The sequence below is a fragment of the Neomonachus schauinslandi genome, chromosome 11, assembly GCF_002201575.2.
Source record: "Neomonachus schauinslandi chromosome 11, ASM220157v2, whole genome shotgun sequence".
Taxonomy (NCBI): Eukaryota; Metazoa; Chordata; class Mammalia; order Carnivora; family Phocidae; genus Neomonachus; species Neomonachus schauinslandi.
Window position 1 is genome coordinate 25755646 of NC_058413.1, and position 18924 is coordinate 25774569.

The 18924-nt window shown below is 50.4% G+C and overlaps 1 protein-coding gene across 2 annotated transcripts in view; it reads right to left on the reverse strand.

Moving 5' to 3' along the window:
* Window positions 1-18924, reverse strand: part of NAT10 (N-acetyltransferase 10) — a 37278-nt gene continuing 18354 nt past the window's right edge. The window contains exons 12-29 of one of the 2 annotated variants that reach the window (XM_021685351.2): window positions 17662-17798; window positions 14741-14865; window positions 14179-14329; window positions 13797-13893; window positions 12817-12933; window positions 11608-11709; window positions 11439-11513; window positions 10775-10891; window positions 9798-9931; window positions 9553-9601; window positions 6090-6186; window positions 5897-6007; window positions 4785-4957; window positions 4183-4302; window positions 3697-3795; window positions 3292-3365; window positions 2585-2668; window positions 1-323 (exon numbers count right to left, since the gene is read on the reverse strand). In XM_021685351.2, the coding sequence (XP_021541026.1) occupies window positions 212-323; window positions 2585-2668; window positions 3292-3365; window positions 3697-3795; window positions 4183-4302; window positions 4785-4957; window positions 5897-6007; window positions 6090-6186; window positions 9553-9601; window positions 9798-9931; window positions 10775-10891; window positions 11439-11513; window positions 11608-11709; window positions 12817-12933; window positions 13797-13893; window positions 14179-14329; window positions 14741-14865; window positions 17662-17798 (1974 nt within the window). In that variant the 3' untranslated portion in view covers window positions 1-211. Of the gene's footprint in view, window positions 324-2584; window positions 2669-3291; window positions 3366-3696; window positions 3796-3822; window positions 4004-4182; window positions 4303-4784; window positions 4958-5896; window positions 6008-6089; window positions 6187-9552; window positions 9602-9797; window positions 9932-10774; window positions 10892-11438; window positions 11514-11607; window positions 11710-12816; window positions 12934-13796; window positions 13894-14178; window positions 14330-14740; window positions 14866-17661; window positions 17799-18924 lie in introns of those variants that run through there. The other variant, XM_021685352.1, reaches the window with a different exon arrangement.

An 18924-nucleotide genomic window follows, 5' to 3' on the forward strand; every position in this document is an offset into this window, starting at 1 on the left:
GGAGTGCGGGAGGGGAGACAGGCCCTCAGCACTGCCAGAGGTTTGCCCAACCGTCGCATTCCTTAAGCCAAGCTCAGCCCATGGACTGAAGTCCGGGTCTGGCGGGGGCCCCTGTTGCTTTCAACAATCCAGGCCGCCGCCGGGCCCCGCCGGAGACAGCTCGGGAAGTCGGGGCGCTCTCCGTACATGTCAGCCGCTGATGGCCACGCTCCTATTTCTTCCGCTTCAGTTTCAGATCTTTTTTGTTCTTCACGTCTCTGTTTTTCTTCAGCTTTTTGTTCTGTTTGGGATCTTGTTTGGCTTCCAGCTTCCTTTTCTTGTCACTGGAGAGAAAAGAAAACAGAAAAACCACGAGTAGAAAGAGAAAGAAAATGAAATACGCAGATCTGTACCATCTTGCAGACTGCTCTGCTTTAGGCTCGCTTTGCTTTGTCCAAAAGGGTTTCCACCTTCGGAAACATTAATGACCTTAGACACAAATGTTCTCTGCAAGCCCATCCGCATGCCAGGCACTGGGCTGGGGAGACATGCCGACCCAGTTCCTGCCCCGACCGGGCTCTTCCTCAGACAGAGGAACAAATCTCTCTCTTACCACCTGAAACCAGAGTTCTCTTTGGAGTGCTGTTCATTCCCCACTCCTGAGACCTCAAGGAAAATCTCAGGAGTCACAAGGAGGATTCCCTCCCACCGCTCACCACTCAGGATTACCCAGGAAAGCAGACATATTATCCCAAGGACCCTGAGGAGAGTCTCCAAAACAAAGCAGGAGACTCCCAGGAAAACCTTGTAATACTTTGTGATGTGGCATTATTTTCTTTTTCCTGAATGAGAGGGAAACCTAAAGAGCAGTAACTCAGGTTACACATCTCGGCTGGCCAGCAGGAGCCTGACAGGTCACTACTGGAGTCACTCAGCAAATGGCCACCTTCCTTCCCCTTACAGCTTAAAGATCCTCTCTAGTGGCATCTTGCCCTGGAAACAAACACCTCCCTACGAGGAGAGAACGAACAGTTCTATCCACAGACCACTAACATCATCTGAATGAAGTGACCTCTGGGGGAAAAAAACAAAACAAAACACTGGTATCTATCATCCAATTCTTTGAGGTGAGGCCTTGCTTTTTTACCTCCAAGAGTACAATTTACTCAGAGCCCTGAAGTACCACAAAGGTCAGGGAATTCAGGAGGCTCCTCAGCAGCAGTACAGCCAAACAAACGTCAGGCAAAGCCGACCTCTGAGGAGTGAGGAACCAGCCGTCCCCACACCAGCCACATGCCCCGGCCTTTCGTTGCGGTCAAAGCCCCATGCTCAAGGCTGGAGCCGTCGTGGGCCCTGTGCCGCATCTGCCTTATTGTCCAAACCAGAAACTAGGACACACTGACAGTGGGCTCTTGTGCCACATCTGGGAGCATCTGGGGAGTAAGGCTGGCATCAATGCTGGAACCTTCAAAATGCCACGGTAACTTACAGAGACTGCGGAAGACAACACTGGCATTTCTGAGATCTACAGTTGCTAGAGTCACAAGACTTGTCTTTCCAAGCACATCCTCTAAGGGACCCTGTCCTATGGCAATGCCAAGAACTCCCCTCCCTATTAACCCCAAACCAGATATGGAAGTTCACCTCCAGAGGCCCAGGGCAGGGGAAACCTCATTCTCTTCCCGAGGGAACACTGATGAAGGTTCTGGCCCGAGGAGCCACTGTCTACAAATGCTCCCCTCTGCAGGAGAGCAGCCGGAGGGGATGGTTTTCAAAGCAGGGTCCACGGACTCCTGGGATCCCCCGGACCTTCCAGGTGGGCCCCAAGGTAGAAACTAGTTTCCTAATGACATAAACACACCGTTTGCCTTTCCCTTTTGTCCTCTCACAGCTGACCGGCCTTCCCGCAGCTGCGAGGTGTGTGGTGGCACCAGACTGAATGCGGAAGATAAGCCAGCTGCCTTCCATTAAGCCAGAGAGTACCGATTTGCAAGATGTAAAAGACTGCCACTCTAAGATTTTTTTGGGGGGGTGGGGGGAGTTTTTAAAACAACAAATCAATAACAAATCCATGACTGTTAATTTTGGATGAATACTTCTTTCTGTTTTTCATTTCTAATATTGGAAATCTCAAAAAATACAACCCACATAAACAAAAGGCCTTTGGGGGCCCTCAATTTTTATGACGCTAAGGAACTCTAAGCCCTGAGCCTTGGAGAACCCTCGACGCAGAGGTCAAACTCCAGTCCTCGCAGTGGACACAGCTGGTCCCCATCCCGGCGCCCCCTCCTACTGGCTGGATGCTCCTCGGGAAGTCACCGAACCCCCTCCAGCCTAGGTCACTTCATCTTTAAAGCGGCGCTGGTACTAAAACAGCCACCGCCGTTGTTCTGAGGGGAACGGGACACCGCACCAAAGCGCACAGCAGCCCCACGGCCCGCCTCATCTGCAGGACAGAGGACACCAAAGCTGTGACCCTCCAAGGAAAGAGCAGTGACTTGTCCCTCAGAGCTTTTGCCTCGGGCCCCATCTCCTAGTGAAAGTCACTAGGGAAGCACAGAAGCCACAAAGCCTCTCCGGTCAGAGGTCGTGGGGCCCACCTCACCTCTTCAGGCTGACCATGGAGGCATTCTGCCCGGCTTTGTTCAAAACTTCATTCCATTCTTCGTCATCCCCACGGATTATGTATCTAAGAAAAAAAAGGAAATGTCAAAGCCGGCTTAAAAGAAGACAGCGGACGACAGCCTCATCAGACACAGCGTGCGGTGTCCGTGTGAGCGGCAGAGGAAGGGGCCGCGAGTGCAGCAGGACCCGGACGGAGAGCTGAGCTCCGCTGCAGCAAGGGGGGCCGCCAGGCCTGCAGGAGTCCGACTCCCACTCACCGCCCCCCAGGCCTCCTGTCGCCCCCCAGTCGCTCACGCCCACCTCCAGCAGCACCCTTACGGCTGGAGCTGGAAGGGGACCAAGAGTCCTAGTACACAGAGGGTTCCACAGCATGGGGTTTTGTGCTTTAGGCAGCAGAATCCTTTCTTCAAACAAATTCACATGCAAAAGCCAAACACAAAGCGGCCATTAAAAGTGATGCTCATCAATCAGCATCCCCCCCCCTTCCCTGAGGGGCCTGAGGAAAATTCTCCCAAATTCTGCAAATAGTGAAGGAGGAAGCTTTCCGCTGTGAGTGCTTCTAGAAGGATGCCATGCAAGGCTGCCACAGCGCCCAGAAGGGGGTCAGAAGAGGCCCGCAGAAGGTCCTGAGGGTCCTGACGGCCAAGATAGAGCCTTCGCCCCCCACAAGCCACGCAGAGGCCTTACTGAGAGAGGTCCATGTTCTTCAGCTTCCCCACTTCTATCTTGTGTTTCTCCTGGAATTCCTTCGCTGCCTCATCCTGCAGTCAAAGGCCCGGAGACAGAGTCGGTCAGAGGCAAGCCGAGGACAAAGCACAGAAAAAGGGGAGGGGGTAGAATGTCAACGTGACCAGCACACATGCCCGCCATCAGCGGCAGCTCTTACCAAAGACACAGGAATATAAAATGTGCATTAGGAAAAGTCCAAAAGGACTAACAAGAAGTTGTCAGCAGCTGCTGCTGGAGAGCATGCACGCACACACGCACGCAGTGGGGCTCGCACATGGGAGACGCAGGGAGCTCGCGCTGGCACCCCTCCTCCAGGGGAAAGGGTGCAGGGCCGGCGGTGCCAGGCCTTCAGCGGGAACGTACCAGGTCATCACTGAGGGTCTTCATAGTGGGCTCCATAACCACGTCCTTCACTGCCGCCATCTGCTCCTCAATGGCCCGTTCCTGCACCTCGCTGAACAGCTGCAAGACCACAGGCGGGAGTGGAAGATGAAGCTGAGGCAGAGTCCCAGCCCCTTGCCCCCAAGTCACTCGGCACCCACTTCCCGGAGCACAGAGTGCGCACATTCACCGTAAGAGGACAAGAACACAGACTTATAGGAAGACAGCAAATTCCTCACGGTGTTGCCTCTGGGGCAGGAAACAGTACGGACAGAGCTGAAGCCCGGCCCTTGGGGCGGGGGGGGGGGGGGGGGGGGGGGGTGGGGGGGGGGTGTGTGTGTGAGAGAGAGAGAAGAGAAGAAAAAATTGAAATGTTAACATCTATTTACATCTACTTATCTTAAGGCAGAGAGTGAGTTTGTTAAATTATTTGAAACTGACCAAAACCCTGCCCTTGGCTGATACTACCTTCACAACTTTGCGGATGATCCGGTTGAAAAGTCCCATCAGCTGGCCTGCAGGCAGCTCAATCTCCTTTTCCAGCTGGTCCACAGACTTATGCTGTAGGCCAATTCCCAAGAGAAGAGCCTGGAGGATGTAAAATCTGCTGATGTGGCCACCAGGACAGGCCCTTGCCCATTAAAATGGCACCAAGAACCAGTCACTCTTTTGACCACAGCTATGTGGTACGAACTATGGACTTTTCCGGCATCTTCTCTTTCATCCCATTACTGAAACCACCAAGAAATGCTCCCCCTTCCTGAACTCCACAAACTGATTATCCTGACAAGAGCTGCTTCAGAGCTGCACGAGAAGTTCACGGTGTCCCTGACCTCTGCTAAGTTCAAGTCAGAATCAAGGCGACATGGTGGGGTGGAAGGGCGTGGGTTCAGACCGCAGCTCTTCTACATGCTATGGCCGGGCACATGACTGACTTCTGAGTCCAAGTGTCCCCACCCGTAAAATGGGGAGAACACTACCCACCTATCAGAACCGCAAGGAATTAAATGCACAAAATTGCACCCGAGCCTCCCAGCCAACACCCAGCACACAAGCAGCAGATAACCTACTGACTGGGCAGCGGACAGGGACAGGTCCCCCAGCTGGTGGAGGAAATACAGCTGGGCGATGGCCGGGATCAGGTCCATGATGAGATGGTAGTCCACCATGTTCCGTGAGTACATCTCCAGCCTCTTCAGGTCATAGGAGAGGAAGAGGGCTTCCAGTTCCTCCCGGCGCAGCGCTGTACATGCAACAGAGCCAGGCAGGTCAGGGCAGGTCTCGAGGTCTGACGGGATTCCCAAATCACACACACACTTGTCCCCAGGTGGCATGCTCACAGCTGCTCCTCCACAGGGCCTTGAACCAGAGCAGGAGAGGAGCCGCCTGAAAGCGCCTGCCCACCGACATAACACACGGCCTTGGGCAGCCCTGACCTTCGTCCTGCACAGGGGGAGGCAGCTCCAGGCCACGCAGGGAGCGGGGAAGGCTGGGGTGCACCCCTTGCTCAGAGTTCCACGCCAACACATCAGACCAAGGAAACACTCCTTCCCCACTGTGTCACTTCTCCTCAGGACCCAGCTTCACAGAAAGTGTGTGCTCTGCCCAGTTCAAAGAACACAGCTTTTTCCATCAAAATATAATCGGCAAAAAAAAAAAAGGGACACACACACACAATGAGCAACAGAAAAAAACCTACAGCTATTAATACTAAGGATCCACTTTTTAATATTTTAGATATTCAAACAATTTATATGCCCAAAGCACTGTCCATGTGTTAGCCACATAAGGTTGGGCGCACGTTCTTGTTACAATGTCATGAATGAGAAGACGGAGCCTCAGAACTGAGCTGGTTACCCTAGCTCACAGGATTTAAATCAAGCTCCATAATTAACTACCTGTATGACCCTATTTGACATCTGAAGTCAGATCATATCTCCAAAGTTTTGTTATAAAAATGGAAGGTACTATGGGTGCTGGTGCCCCTAAGGCAGAGCAGGGCCTGGGGTCGGGGGTGGGGCGGCAGTCAGTGGGAGATGCGGGCCTAGGACCCATCCCTCAACTCCTGAAATTCCTAAGCCAGCCTTCTTCCTGGACCACCACGCTCACCTCACCTCCTGCTCCCACGGAACATACTCAGACCTGCCACCACCAGCCCTCCGCGCTGGCCCTCGCAGCTCACCCGGTTGTGCCGGCTTCCCAATGTTCTTGTTCTGAATGATGTTCAGAGCCAGCGGGGGAGAGAAGGTGCTGAACTGGTAGGACAGCAGGGCTAGGAACCGCCTGCGGAAGTCTGTGGAGTACAACCACACGCAGCCAGAGGTGTGGGGGCCCCTGGCCTGCTACCTCACTGCCCCCCTTCCCCTCCAATTTACCTTTCCAAAAGGCGGGGAGCCACGCTCCCCGGTCAGCCTCCACCTCATCAGTCAGCGTCTTCAGCATGATGCACGAGTGTTCCCCAGTCAGATCATTCTGTGAAACACAAATGCCTGCTTGGCACCAAGAGCACCCTTTTTTGAAGCATCTGTCATTGCTGAAGGGCAAGCGGGCAGGGCGGGAAGATGCGGTGCCTCCCTGGGCCTTTCTGTCCTCCCAGCTGGGAGAGGGCCCTCTGCGCATGGCCTGCACCTTCCCCACAGCTGTCAGAGGCCACTCGGTTCTGTGACTTCGCAGCAGGTGCCAGCCACCACGGAGGAGCAGGGCGGTTCAGATTGTCCGAGCATGCGGGCTGCTCCGGACCCACGGAAGTGAGCCACTTGCACACATCAGGACAGGTTCTGAACTCAGAGTCATTACAGCTTCAATTCCACATGATCCGATCCACATGTTTTGGAACCTGACAACAAAACTCCGGGCCCCAAATCTAGAATTCCCACACTGGCAATCAGCTTACAAATGCAAGCTTCTTTAGGTGCTCAAATAGTGGGTACAGGTTTTTAAATTTTTATTATATAACAACCACAAGACCCCACACCATAGAAATACCTAATGGATTTCAACAAAGAGCATTCACAGAACAAAACACCCACACCACGTCACAAATGAGTGGCGTACAGAAGCACAGCAATAAACCACGGTCTACACTGAGCTCAATGCTCTGCACCCTCCTTGCCGCTGACCAGCAAACTTATAGCCCAGCCTCAACCAAAACCAACAAGGACCTAGCCCATCTGGGAGCTGCTCTGTGCCCACATGGAAGCAACCGAACACCCAGCAGTCTTCGCCAGGCCCACTTTAAACACTCAAATGGGCACTCCTTGGATACTGGCCTTGTGTGTTCAAAAAAAAAAAAAATTATATTTTATATATATATATATATATATATATATATATAAAATCTCCAACACTCCTTCTCTCAGCTGACAGCCTCCCCTCCCTGGGAAAACAGAAGCAACCAGAAGAGAACTTCATCCACCCAACAACAACTCAACCAACTGACCAACACCTTCTGTGCCCAAATTCTCTGCCTTCCCAGCTGCTGTAAAGGAGATGGCCACCTCTCCTCCTGCACTCGGGGTCCTACTCCCCTTGCCTCCTCGAGGTCTGCAATCAGAGCCCCGTCACCTGGACTACTATTTGTGCAATCTCTACAGGATCATACCCTGCAGCAAACAAACATGTTCTAGGATCTTCCATCTGACAAACTCCGCTTAATGCCAATGTCCCTGCAGCTACCTGGTTTCTCGGTCCCCTTTTGCTTCCCCTAAAATCATCTACTTCCTCACTTCCCCTTCTCTCCAGTTGGTCTCTACAGCAGCTGCTCTCCCTCTAATCACCACTGCCAACAAGACCAGTGGCCATTTAGTTATCCTTAGCTTACCTGCTCTCCCACAGCCACAGATTCCTTTTTTTTTTTTTTTTTTGAGAGAGAATATGTGCACACAGGCCTCTGTAGGGGCAGGGGCAGAAGAGGGAGAGAGAGAATGTCAAGCAGCCTCCAAGCTTAGCGCAGAGCCCAATGCAGGGCTAGATTCCATGATCCTGAGATCATGACCTGAGGCAAAATCAAGAGTTGGATGCTCGGGGCGCCTGGGTGGCTCAGTCGTTAAGCGTCTGCCTTTGGCTCAGGTCATGATCCCAGGGTCCTGGGATCGAGCCCCGCATCGGGCTCCCTGCTCCGCGGGAAGCCTGCTTCTCCCTCTCCCTCTCCCTCTCCCCGTTTGTGTTCCCTCTCTCGCTGTGTCTCTGTCAAATAAATAAATAAAAATCTTAAAAAAAAAAAAAAAAAAAGAGTTGGACACTCAACCTACTGAGCCACCCAGGCGCCCCCACCCTTCCTGAAACACTGGTTAAACTTGCCTTCTGTATGATACCTTCCCCTACTTTCTTCTCCAGCTCAAGGCCTCTCCTCTGTCTCTGACCCACTCCTCTGAAGGCTGGAGACTCCAGGATGCACCCTCCTCTCAGCTAACTTTCAGTCTCAGTTTTCAATAACTTTAAAAATGTAGTACTCATTCACTGAACCAAAGTATTTACTGAACACAATACTACTCTACACGGTAGATGCTATTAAGTGCTGGGGTTACAGCTGTGAAGAAAACAAAGTCCTCGACCCTAGGGAGCACGTTCTCTTGAGAACATGCTCCCAAGTGTCCACGTCCAGCCCCAACCTCTCCCTGGAGTGCCAGACTCCTGTAGGCAACCACTTGTCCCATGTTCCCATCAGGTATCTGACAGCCTGTCACACTGCACCAGACCATTCCCACTGTCTGCTCCAAACCTGTCCCCTCCAGCAGCTCTTCTCAGCAAACTGCACCGCCATCTTCCAGTTTCTCACCCAGAATCCCAAGCCAAAAACCCAAGAATTATCCTCAAGTCTTCTGGTTCACTCATCCTCCAATCTATCAGTTCGACCCCAGACATACCTGGCCTCTGCCACTTCCGTCTGTCTTCACCACTTCCTTTCAGCCCGTGCCCCATCTCGGGCACCCACCTCCCTGCCTTCACTCTCAGGCCACCACCGTCCACGGTCTACACAGCAGTCACAGCTCCTTAAAACCTTCCTCCGACCAGACGGGAAGAAAAGAGAGTCCCCACCCACCCTCGCTGCCCCACCATGACCCACACCAGCCTTATTTCGCCTCCTTCAAATCACCAAGTCACTTCCACCTCAGGCCCCACACTCGCTGCACCCACTGCTTGGAAACACATTTTTCTCCAGGAATGTCCACATAGCCAGTCCACTCTGATCATTCAGGGTCCAGTTTGAAAGGCCACCCTTCGGAAGCCTAACCACTCAGTACACTACAGTTTCAGTGTTTGGTTTTCTTCATGGCACCTAGTGTGATCTGAAAAGTTCTCGTTTTCTTCACTTTCTTGTTGCCCATTTCTACCCATTAGAAAATAAGCTTCGTGGCTTATCTTGCTCAGAGCAGGTGGTAAATAAATGAATTTTTTTAATGAACTCCCAGTCAGTAACTTCCCCTTCCATAATCTCCATGGCTGTCAGCCACGCAGTTGCATCCCTCCCTCAGACACCAGCTTATAATCGGAGTCTGCCCACCTGCAACCCTCTCCTAAAAACGTGGTTTTACTTTTTACAGTACTATTCGAAGAGGCCCCCAAGCTGCAGGATTCCAGAATTTGATGAACAAGTCCATGTGCACCTCTGCCACTTTATAATCGAGCACAAGGCCAGGCACACACCAGGTGTGCACTGCACAGCACGGGAGTCAGGCCTTTCAGGGATGACGGCCGTTTCGGTGTCCATCAGAATAAACCTCTTGCAGGCAGGGGCACACGTGCTCAGAGCACAGGAAGAGGCACCAGGGCCTGTTTAAGGACAGGCCTGTCACCAACTGTAACCGCAAACCCACACCCCTCCTCTGCCTCACTCACCGGGGTCTGTCTCAGATAAACAGGAACAAACCCAGCTCGTTTCCAGAACCTGCAAAGATACAAAAAGAGCAGCATGCACCTTCTGAGAGCGGTTGACACATGAACACGGGAAGGGTATTCAATGGATGGCTGACAGACACACCAGGTGGAAAGGCGCACACATACACACAACCCACAGAACTCTCATTCTGGGGACACCAAGGCCACGGGGTGACGTAAGGGAGGGAGGGCAGGCAAACGCTTACTTGAGGAGCCGGGGGGTCAAGCCATAGGACACACCCAGGTAATCCAAGTGCTCAGCAGGCCTCTCGTTCAGTTTGAGGAGTAAGGGAGGCAGGTCCTTCCGAGGAGTGATGACCTCTTCCAACAAGCTGACGGCCTGGAGGATGCCAGGAAGAGAACACCGTGCACCCAGCACAGGAAGAGGGAGCTCAGTGACATTCCCAAGCACCCCCACCAAACCAGGCTCAGACCTAAACCTGGCAAAACTGGGACAGGTTTCTTTGTTGTTTGTTCCCTGGTTTTTAAAATACAGGCACACCACTGGGTCCAGTGATCATTCCCAAGTACACCAAACACCTGGACACACATGAAATCACACTGCTCCAAACCTAGAATTCAGGTAAACAGCCACACGGTTTCAAAATGCCTAAACATTTAAGAAGAGACAGAGACAGGGTCCTGAAGATCCAGCTCTGTCACCAGGTGGCTCTGTGACTTGGGCAGTGACAAACCTCTAAGCTGGCCCTTAAATACAAGCCCCTTGCCCGCCTCCTGAACAGGCATACTGTGAAAATCAAGTGAATGTATGTGAAAAACTGTCGCAGTTCATGGCGTTAATGATCTTACCAAGAGAGACACAACTTCCCTTAGTCTGGGCCCAGCGACCCAAGCAGGAGTCTGGTGCAAAGCTGGAGCACACATGCACATTACCTGGGAACTCATTAAGACGCACAGATCACGGGGCCCCACCCCCACCCTCTGACTCCGGAGGCCTGGGGCGAGGCTCGAGAACTGGCATTTTTAACTAGTATCCAGGTGATGCTGATAATGCTGATCTGAGGTTCTCAACTCAAGTGCCTCAAGAAGCTACTGCTTCTCCAAAACACGAGGAAATCTGCTAGCGCTCCAAGAGCCCAGACCACTGAACAGTTCTTGATGTTCCTGAAGACCCAGAGAACCATCCTCCCGGGAACAAGGAGCTCAGCCAAAAGATGCTTACCTCGCTGCTGACGGTGTGAATTTCTTGTGGCGTCTCAAGGACATTTTCCTCAAGACAAGGGAATCTGCCTTCGAAGTACATCTGCAGCAGCTGCAAGGCTCGGCTGCCGTAGCCCATCTGTGAGCGAACACAGAGGGAAACAGACAGGTTCTCAATCTGTGGAAACCACTTCTACGCCCCTGTACTCTCCCAGAAAGCCTTCATTCCGAGTCAAACTACACTTGGCAGAGAACTGATGAAATCCCTCAGTGAGGTCAAAGCAGAGACCCTAAGAACGAGCACACTATGACCCTCACTCTCACACCATCTAGCCTGAGCAAGAGGAGGGCAGGTCCCCAGATCAGCAAGCCCCAAACGGACGTCTCCACAGCTGGCTCCTCAGTGGGGATTTCTAAGAGACGGGAGCTAACTGTGGAAAGTAGGTCAGGTTCACAAGTGCCCTATCTTCACTAAAGAAAAGCAAGCACATACAATCACCCTGTCCACCCACCAACCCCTAGCCCTGGGGCAACTGTCCACAGCAGAGGAGTACCGGGAACTGCTTACTCCTTGACTAGCCATCCATCCAACCAACCAAATAAATACACCTGCCCTAGGGAGCCGCCAGCAACACAGCTGCAGCTAATAAAGCCCAGCAGGTTGGAGAGGCATGAGGATGCGTTACCCCTTGGTAATCCGGGTGAACAGCAATGCGAACAACCCTTCCACCTGAAAGGCCGCCGAAGTCTGGGTCTTGGAACTGTGTGGGAGACACGAGCCAGGAAGTGAGCCACCAAACATCCTCCAACCCCGCCAGCTTCCCTCACTCGGCCAAGTCAGGGAGAGGGCGGCACCTGTTCCGACACCGTCCACGGGATCAGGTCCCCCGAAGCCTTCTTGCCTCGAGACAGGCTGTTCAAGATGGACTGGCGAGAAATCTCCCCCTCAAGGCACACCTACGGGGGAAGTAGGACAGTGCAGACAGAGGCCAGACGTAGGCATCGAGCCCACTCACAGAACATCATCGGCATTCTGCTGCTGCCTCCCTGACAAGGCCGGCTGTTTCCACTCTAGTTCGGGCTCAACCCTGCAGCGGATTCCTCCATTTCCAGTGGAAGTTTCAGGACTGTGCCCTGGGGGCATCCTGACACTCTCATTCATAAGGCAGAATACAGACTTCCTCCCGGCCCACAGAGCAAAAACTACGCTAGAAAAACGGTCTCCATGCACGGTGGGCATGTGTGCACATGAATTAAGACACAGGATGCTCCCGCAGCTCTGTATGACAGGGTGCAAATTCACAAGGACTCCGGTGTCTAACAGGACAATGGTTCAAAACAGTATGGTATGTGCATAAATGAAATGCAATGCAGCCATTAAACTGTGCAGATTATGAGTATCTGACACGCTGAAAAAAAAGCGCAGATTCCAAAACACTATGATCTCACATTTATGAAAAGGAAAAATAGAAATGCGTAAGTAGGGACGCCTGGGTGGCTCAGTTGCTTAAGCATCTGCCTTCAACTCAGGTCATGATCCCAGGTTCCTGGGATTGAGTCCCACATCAGGCTCCGTGCTCAGCAGGGCATCTGCTTGTCCCTCTCCCTCCCCTGTGCATGTATGTGTGTGCATGTGTGCTCTCTAATAAATAAAATCTTTAAAAAAAAAAGAAAAAATGTGTAAGTACATGCCAGGCATTAAAAACATTATTTTTTCCAACCTGTATCTTCTAATCTTAGAAGTACAGGTATTGCTTTTGTAATAAAGGAGGAAAACAAACAAGTTCTGTTTTAGGAGGAGCCCTAGGTCAAAATACGAGAGGCCAGTTCCGACTTTCACCTCTCCTCCAACAGTGGGGCTTTGGGTTTCCGTCGGCAGTGGTTTCCTTCCACGCACCCTACTCACCTGCCTCGAATCACCCAGCCACTTGGCTCCACACCGGGAATCAACACCTCCCCCACCATGCCACAGTTACTGAGCCATTAAGCCTTGATTCCTTTTTTTTTAAATTTTTTTTTTAATCCTTGATTCCTAAGTGCTTCCCCAAATCACGGCCACCATACCTGGATGACAACAAGCACTTCGGGCAGGGCATTCTGGGTGGGGGGCACCGGGGGCAGGAGGCAGAAGAGAAGGTGAGCGGGCGCATCAGAAAGCATCTGGAGATCATTGGGAGAGTTCTGTGGGGCACAAACACGAGTTCCTGAGAACCACTCCTCTTGTCCTTTACTCGAGAGGCCACTCCGGAGTCATCGGCTGACTGGTGTAGCTCCCTCTCCAAAGCCAAGCTGAGAGCTGAAACCCGGCTGAGCGCTTTTCTAGTATGTGGGCCAGCCAGACTGAGACCCTCTGAAATTGCCTAGGAGGGACTTCACCTCAAATGTTTGCTGTCATCTGTACACAGTACTGAGGCTACGGAGGAGGGCAGAGGACTGCTTCGTCAGTACTGTGGATTTCACAGCTGGGAAGTGAACTTTTTCCTGAGAAGAGACTGCTATTTCAAGAAAACCTATCATGACTTCTAACGCCCAACTCTTCAGCCTTCTGCTGAAGGGTGTTCATAAAAATGCTACCTAGATCCTCAGGAAGTGTCCTTCCCAACATGCCCTTCAGTTTTGAAGACTTTCAAATATTCTAAATTCTCATTCGGTGCTCCTTAAAAACAGCCCAGAGGTACAAGGCTGGCCTCGGTCAGTTGGTACCACCAGGTAACTACTGCTAAGCCACCTGAGCCCATCTGTTTAGCAGACGAGTGAGAAACACAAGAACCTATTTTAAAATAGGCAAAGCTCTCCACCCTCCCCAGCTACCAAGCATGGGGCTATGTGCAGGAATTCCACACTCTGTCTGCAAAGCTAGAAGCCCAAGACAGGTCTGATCAATGGGAAATGCAATCTCTCCAGCAAGATCAGTGAACCTCGACAACATCAGGACATCTAAGTCCCAGTGCAATGGTCACCTGAGCCATCAGGTAATAAAAGATATGAAAAGCCAAAAAAGCACTGTCAGAGCTGAAGTTCACCCAAGGGCTGGCTGCAGTTACCTTGTAGTGAGAAGCCACACAGAGGGCCATAAGCCTTTGCAGGAAAACTTCAGAGGCCTTGTGGTAGCAAAAGAGGGTATCTCTGTTAACATAGTAACTGCGTCTGGAGTTAAGCAACCAAAACAAACCAAAGAGAGCCCAAAACAGGACGTACTGCTTCCAGAAGGGACCTGGATACGTGGATTGCCCCCAGCCTGGAAGGAGGAGCCCCATGTCCTCCAGAGAAGCCCCGTATTGTGGGGCAGGAGCAGCAAGGAAATGGAGAACATTCAACTTTCCCCTCTCCCTGGAGTGGCAGCCTCTGGAACAAAGGGCCGAGGCCTTCTGCTCAATGCTTTCATCGCCCCCCACCCATCACAGGGCGCAGAAGCCGGGAGGATACAGCTCGCAGGCCTCGGGCAGGGGGCAGCCCGAGACGATCCGGGTGATGCTGAGGCAATCCAGGCACAGCAGGTCGTTCAGCCACTTCTCCACCGTGTCCCCGGGGGCGTATCGGATGGATTCCTGCAGGGAGACCTCATGCAGGGTCCGCGCTGCTCCCCACAACACACACACGTGACAAGAAACAATTATTAGATGTGTTTTGTCTAAAAGAGCAAGGCAAATGTTCTACTTTCTCTGTCATAGGCCCACGTAAATATGGCTTGAGAATTTAAACGGACTGGTTTTAAACTGTTCTGGGGGATGGTCAATTTGCCATGACACTGATCCCACAGGGATGCCACTAAGTCAGTGCAACCATGCCCTGAGGCAGTGACAGGCCTGGGTCAGGCTTCCATCTGGTCATGGGCTTGCTGTTCCCTGGGGAAAGCAACTCCACCTCCTGGGGACCCAACCTCTGTGCCTGATGGCAGCACAGTCCGGTACCGCCCATGCTGGTTTAAGGAGAGGACCCTGCAAGAGAATCTGCGGGACCTGCCGTGGACACGCCCGTCCGGGGGTACCTGATGCCAGTCTGGCTGTCGCTGTGGCCTTGTTCTCAGCGGTGGTGCTGATCTGGCTCTGGGCACTCTGCTGACGGAGCTGCTGGATCAGCTTGAGGGACAGGGACCGGCCAGTGCCCTCGTAGCTAGGAGCAAAAACAAAGGCCATCAGGCATGACATCCCAAATCCACTGTCTAGGAGAGGACAGAGAACTGCCTTCCTCCCCCTGCTGCCGTCTGGACTCCCGCAGAGCGTGCACACACCTCCAGGAGGCAAGGCAGCCCGGTGGCTCAGCTGGGGGCCGGTGGGGCTGGGGTTCAAGTCTGACGCCACTGCTGAGCACCGCTGGACAAGGAACTCACCCTCTTTAAGCCTCATCCTCAAAAGGGGGTTATTCTACACACCTCACAAGATGGTGCTGTTAACTAAAAAAAAAAAAAAATAAGGACTGGAAAGATGATGCGAGTAAAGCCTTCAGCATAATGAACTGGACCACTGTTCAATGGTCAGTGAGCGAGCTGCCGCTGAAGTAACGCACCTGAAGGAAGACCGAGTGCTTCCGGTTTGGAAAATCAAGACTGAATAAACCCACCACCTCAGTAATTCCTTTCATCCCTACTTTCACTGAGAAGATGACCAAACAACAAAAATTTTGGAAAAAAAAGAAATCATCTTTACTCCGGCCACCGAATGGGCTCTTCCCATCTGTATTTCCTCCTTTAGTCACAGTGCAGGTCCCGTGGGGACAGACCGCTCAGTGGGTCTTCTTTTTTATTTATGGTACTCACTATGATAATATTTAAAGACTATATAAATCCTTCCTTTTACTCAAATACTATTTTTAAAGAATGATCAAAAAATAGGAATTTTGAGGTATTTTATTCTCCTTCCTGGCCACACAAAGCTTTCTCAAAAGAATTCCATTTACTTATTTAAAAAAGAAGAAAAACAAGTAAGCACAAGCAACAAAACAATCTTTTGTGCTTCAAAGGACATTATCAAGAAAGTGGGAAAAAAAACGGAAGAAAATTTTTGTAAACCATGTAAGGCACTTATACCTGGAATATATAAGGAAACCTTACAAATCAATAATAAAAAGACAAATAAGCCAAATAGAAAAATGAGCAGAGGATCTAAATAGCGATTTCTCCAAAGATCTACAAATAGCGGGTAAGCACATGATAAGATGCCCCACATGATCAGCCACTAGAGAAATGCAAATGAGGACCATAATGAGACACGACTTCACACTCACTAGGATGGCTATAATCAAAAAGACATAACACACATGCTGGCAAGGACATGGAAAACTTGGAAATCTCATACGCTGCTGGTGGGAATTTAAATTGGTGCAGCTGCTTTGGAAAACAGTCTGGCGGTCCCTCAAGCGGTTAAACATAAAGTTACTATCTGACCCAGGAATTTCACTCCTGGGTATATACCCAAGAGCAATGAAAACATGTCCACACAGAAAACCTATATACAAATGTTCACAGCAGCATTATTCCTGACAGCCAAAAGATAGAAACAATCCCAGTGTCCATCAACAAGTGAATGGAAAAAAAAAATGTGTATAAACATACAATGGAGTATTATTTGGCCATTAAGAGGAAGGAAATCCTGACACAAGATACATGGATGAACCTTGAAAACATTATGGTAAGTGAAAGAAACCAGTCACAAAAGACCCTACGTTGTTTGGTTCCATTTACATGAATTGTCTAGAATAGGCAAATCTATAAGAGACAGAAAATAGACTAGTAGTTCCCCATGGCAGGGGGGGTTAGGGAGGGATTAGAGGGCGATAGGTAACGGGTATGGTTTTTCTTTTGGGGGTGATGAAAATGCAAAACTGATTGTGGGGCTGGTTGCACAACTCTGTGCAGATACTAAAAACCACCGAGTTACACACTCAAAGTGGGTAAATTGTATAATATATGAATTATATCTCAAGAAAACTTTAACAAAAAAAGTAAAATCTATTTTATTTAAATATTTTCAGTATAAGTAAAGCAGACACAGTAATAAATCTGTAACAGATAATCTCTTCAAGATGTGATTTCCACACAGAAATCTTTCCAATATTGAACATACATACTTACTGACCTGGAAAGAGCTCACAGTATATTGTTACATAAAAAAGCAAATTAAAAACAGTATGTAAACACAGTTTACATTCTTATTCAAAATAAAAAAGTAAAATAAATCCATAGAAAATGTATAACAAAATTCTAACAGAAGCCATCTCTCAGTGGTGATCCTATCAAGTGACTTTTCTTTTTGCTTGCCTATTTTTCCTAATGGTTCTACAGCAAGCATAAACTAAATATTTCAAGTATCTAAACAAAGCTCTTGAGCCACTGTAAGACTGCTGTCTTGGGGCGCCTGGGTGGCTCAGTCAGTTAAACGTCCGACTCTTGGCTTCGGCTCAGGTCATGATCTCAGGGTTGTGGGATCAAGCCCTGAGTCAGGCTCCACACTCAGTGGGGAGTCTGCTTGGGGTCCTCTCTCTCCCTCTGCCCCTCCGCCGACCTTGCTCTCAAATAAATAAATCTTAAAAAAAAAAAGACTGCTGTCTTATACTAATTTGATAGTTGCCGTAACACTGTATTTCCACATGGCTCTACAAGAGATGACGTCAGTACTGCTGTGTGCTCTCTGAAACCTAATCAGGCCTAGAAACAGAATGATACCTTCACCACTTGGGTTATGAAACTCTTCAGTCTCGTGCTGCCCATTTACCATCAGACCAGAGGTGGGCACCACTCATTAATGAGAGACCGACTCCGACATGCACAAGCCCCAGAAGAGACCGAAGCAGCTCCCACGACTTTGACTTCGGGAACCGGACCGACCTGCCCTGACCCAGGCACGTTCACTCATGCCGTCTAATGGGCAAGAACCTACAACGGGAGCAATGACTCCCACTAGAGGTGCTTACCCGTTGATGGTGGATGCCATGAACACAAGGTAGGGGCCCAGGAGGCTTTTCACCAGGGGCAGGGGGATGGCAGCGGCTTCATCAATCACAACAAGCTCGGCCTGACCCAGTTTCACAGCATCTGCAGGATGTATATACTGCGGGGAAAAAAAGTTTATATTATCATCAGCCACCCCAGGGCCACAGCTGTGATCCCTGCAAGGCCTCATAAAAGCCACTCTCTGTCCTCTCTCTCTTTCTCTTCCCAGTTCTTCTTTCTCTCACTCCTTCTTCCCACTTTTCCTTGGCAGGATAAAACAGAATGAGCTCAGAGCCAGACACCTGGGTTCGGAGGTTCAATCACCAATTATGTGCCCCTGGACAGGTCACTTAGCCTCGCGGCCTCCGACTCCTCTCCACACTGTGGAAGAAATACCTATCTGATGGTTACTTGAGAGAAACATCAGGGAAATCTAGAAACATGTCCTGGCTGGTGCCTGGCCTAATACTGATAGGTGGGGTTCCCCCTTCCTTTCTTATGCTTCTCCCCAGCCTCGCTCTGGCCAGAGAGCCAGAGGCACAGCCTTGGCCCAGCGGCGGCCGCGGATGAAACGATGTCAGGTGTCTCAAGCGCCTGCTACACACTGGCTCCTGGGCTCCCTGCTTGGTCACCATCATTATTAAGGCCAAGTCTCCCTGAACTGGTGAGGACACTTCTAAGACTCGATTCCTTCCTAATACACAAACGCTCACATGTCCTTAACTGTATTATTAGCTTGGCCACATAATACCACAAACTGGCCCTAAGTTTGGCATCCTTATGCATACAAACTACCTCTTCAGTTTCTTCAGGGCTTCCTGCTATTTTTAAAGTTTGTGCAAGGCCACAAAGAGGTATTTTACAGGAGAGGAAGCCTGACGGCCAACTAACATAAAGACATGCAACCTCACGAGTAATCAGTGCAATGCCAAAGACAACAAGGAGATCCCATTTCACACACAGGTAAAAATTAAATAGCCATAAAACACCCAGTGTTGGTAAGAACTTGAGGAAAATAAAAATTAAAAAAAAAAAAAAATGCTGGTGGGAAGGTAATCTGGTACACTTTTTTTTTAAAGGAGAATTTGGCAAAATCCAAGAAAGGGGGAAATCTGTGCATACCCTAAATCGAACAGTTCCACTCCTAGAAACATAAATAAACAGTAGCATAAAAATAAAATGCTTGAAATCAACCAGAGCTACAAGCTTCCATCTGGACAAATCTTGAAAACAAATGCTGAGTA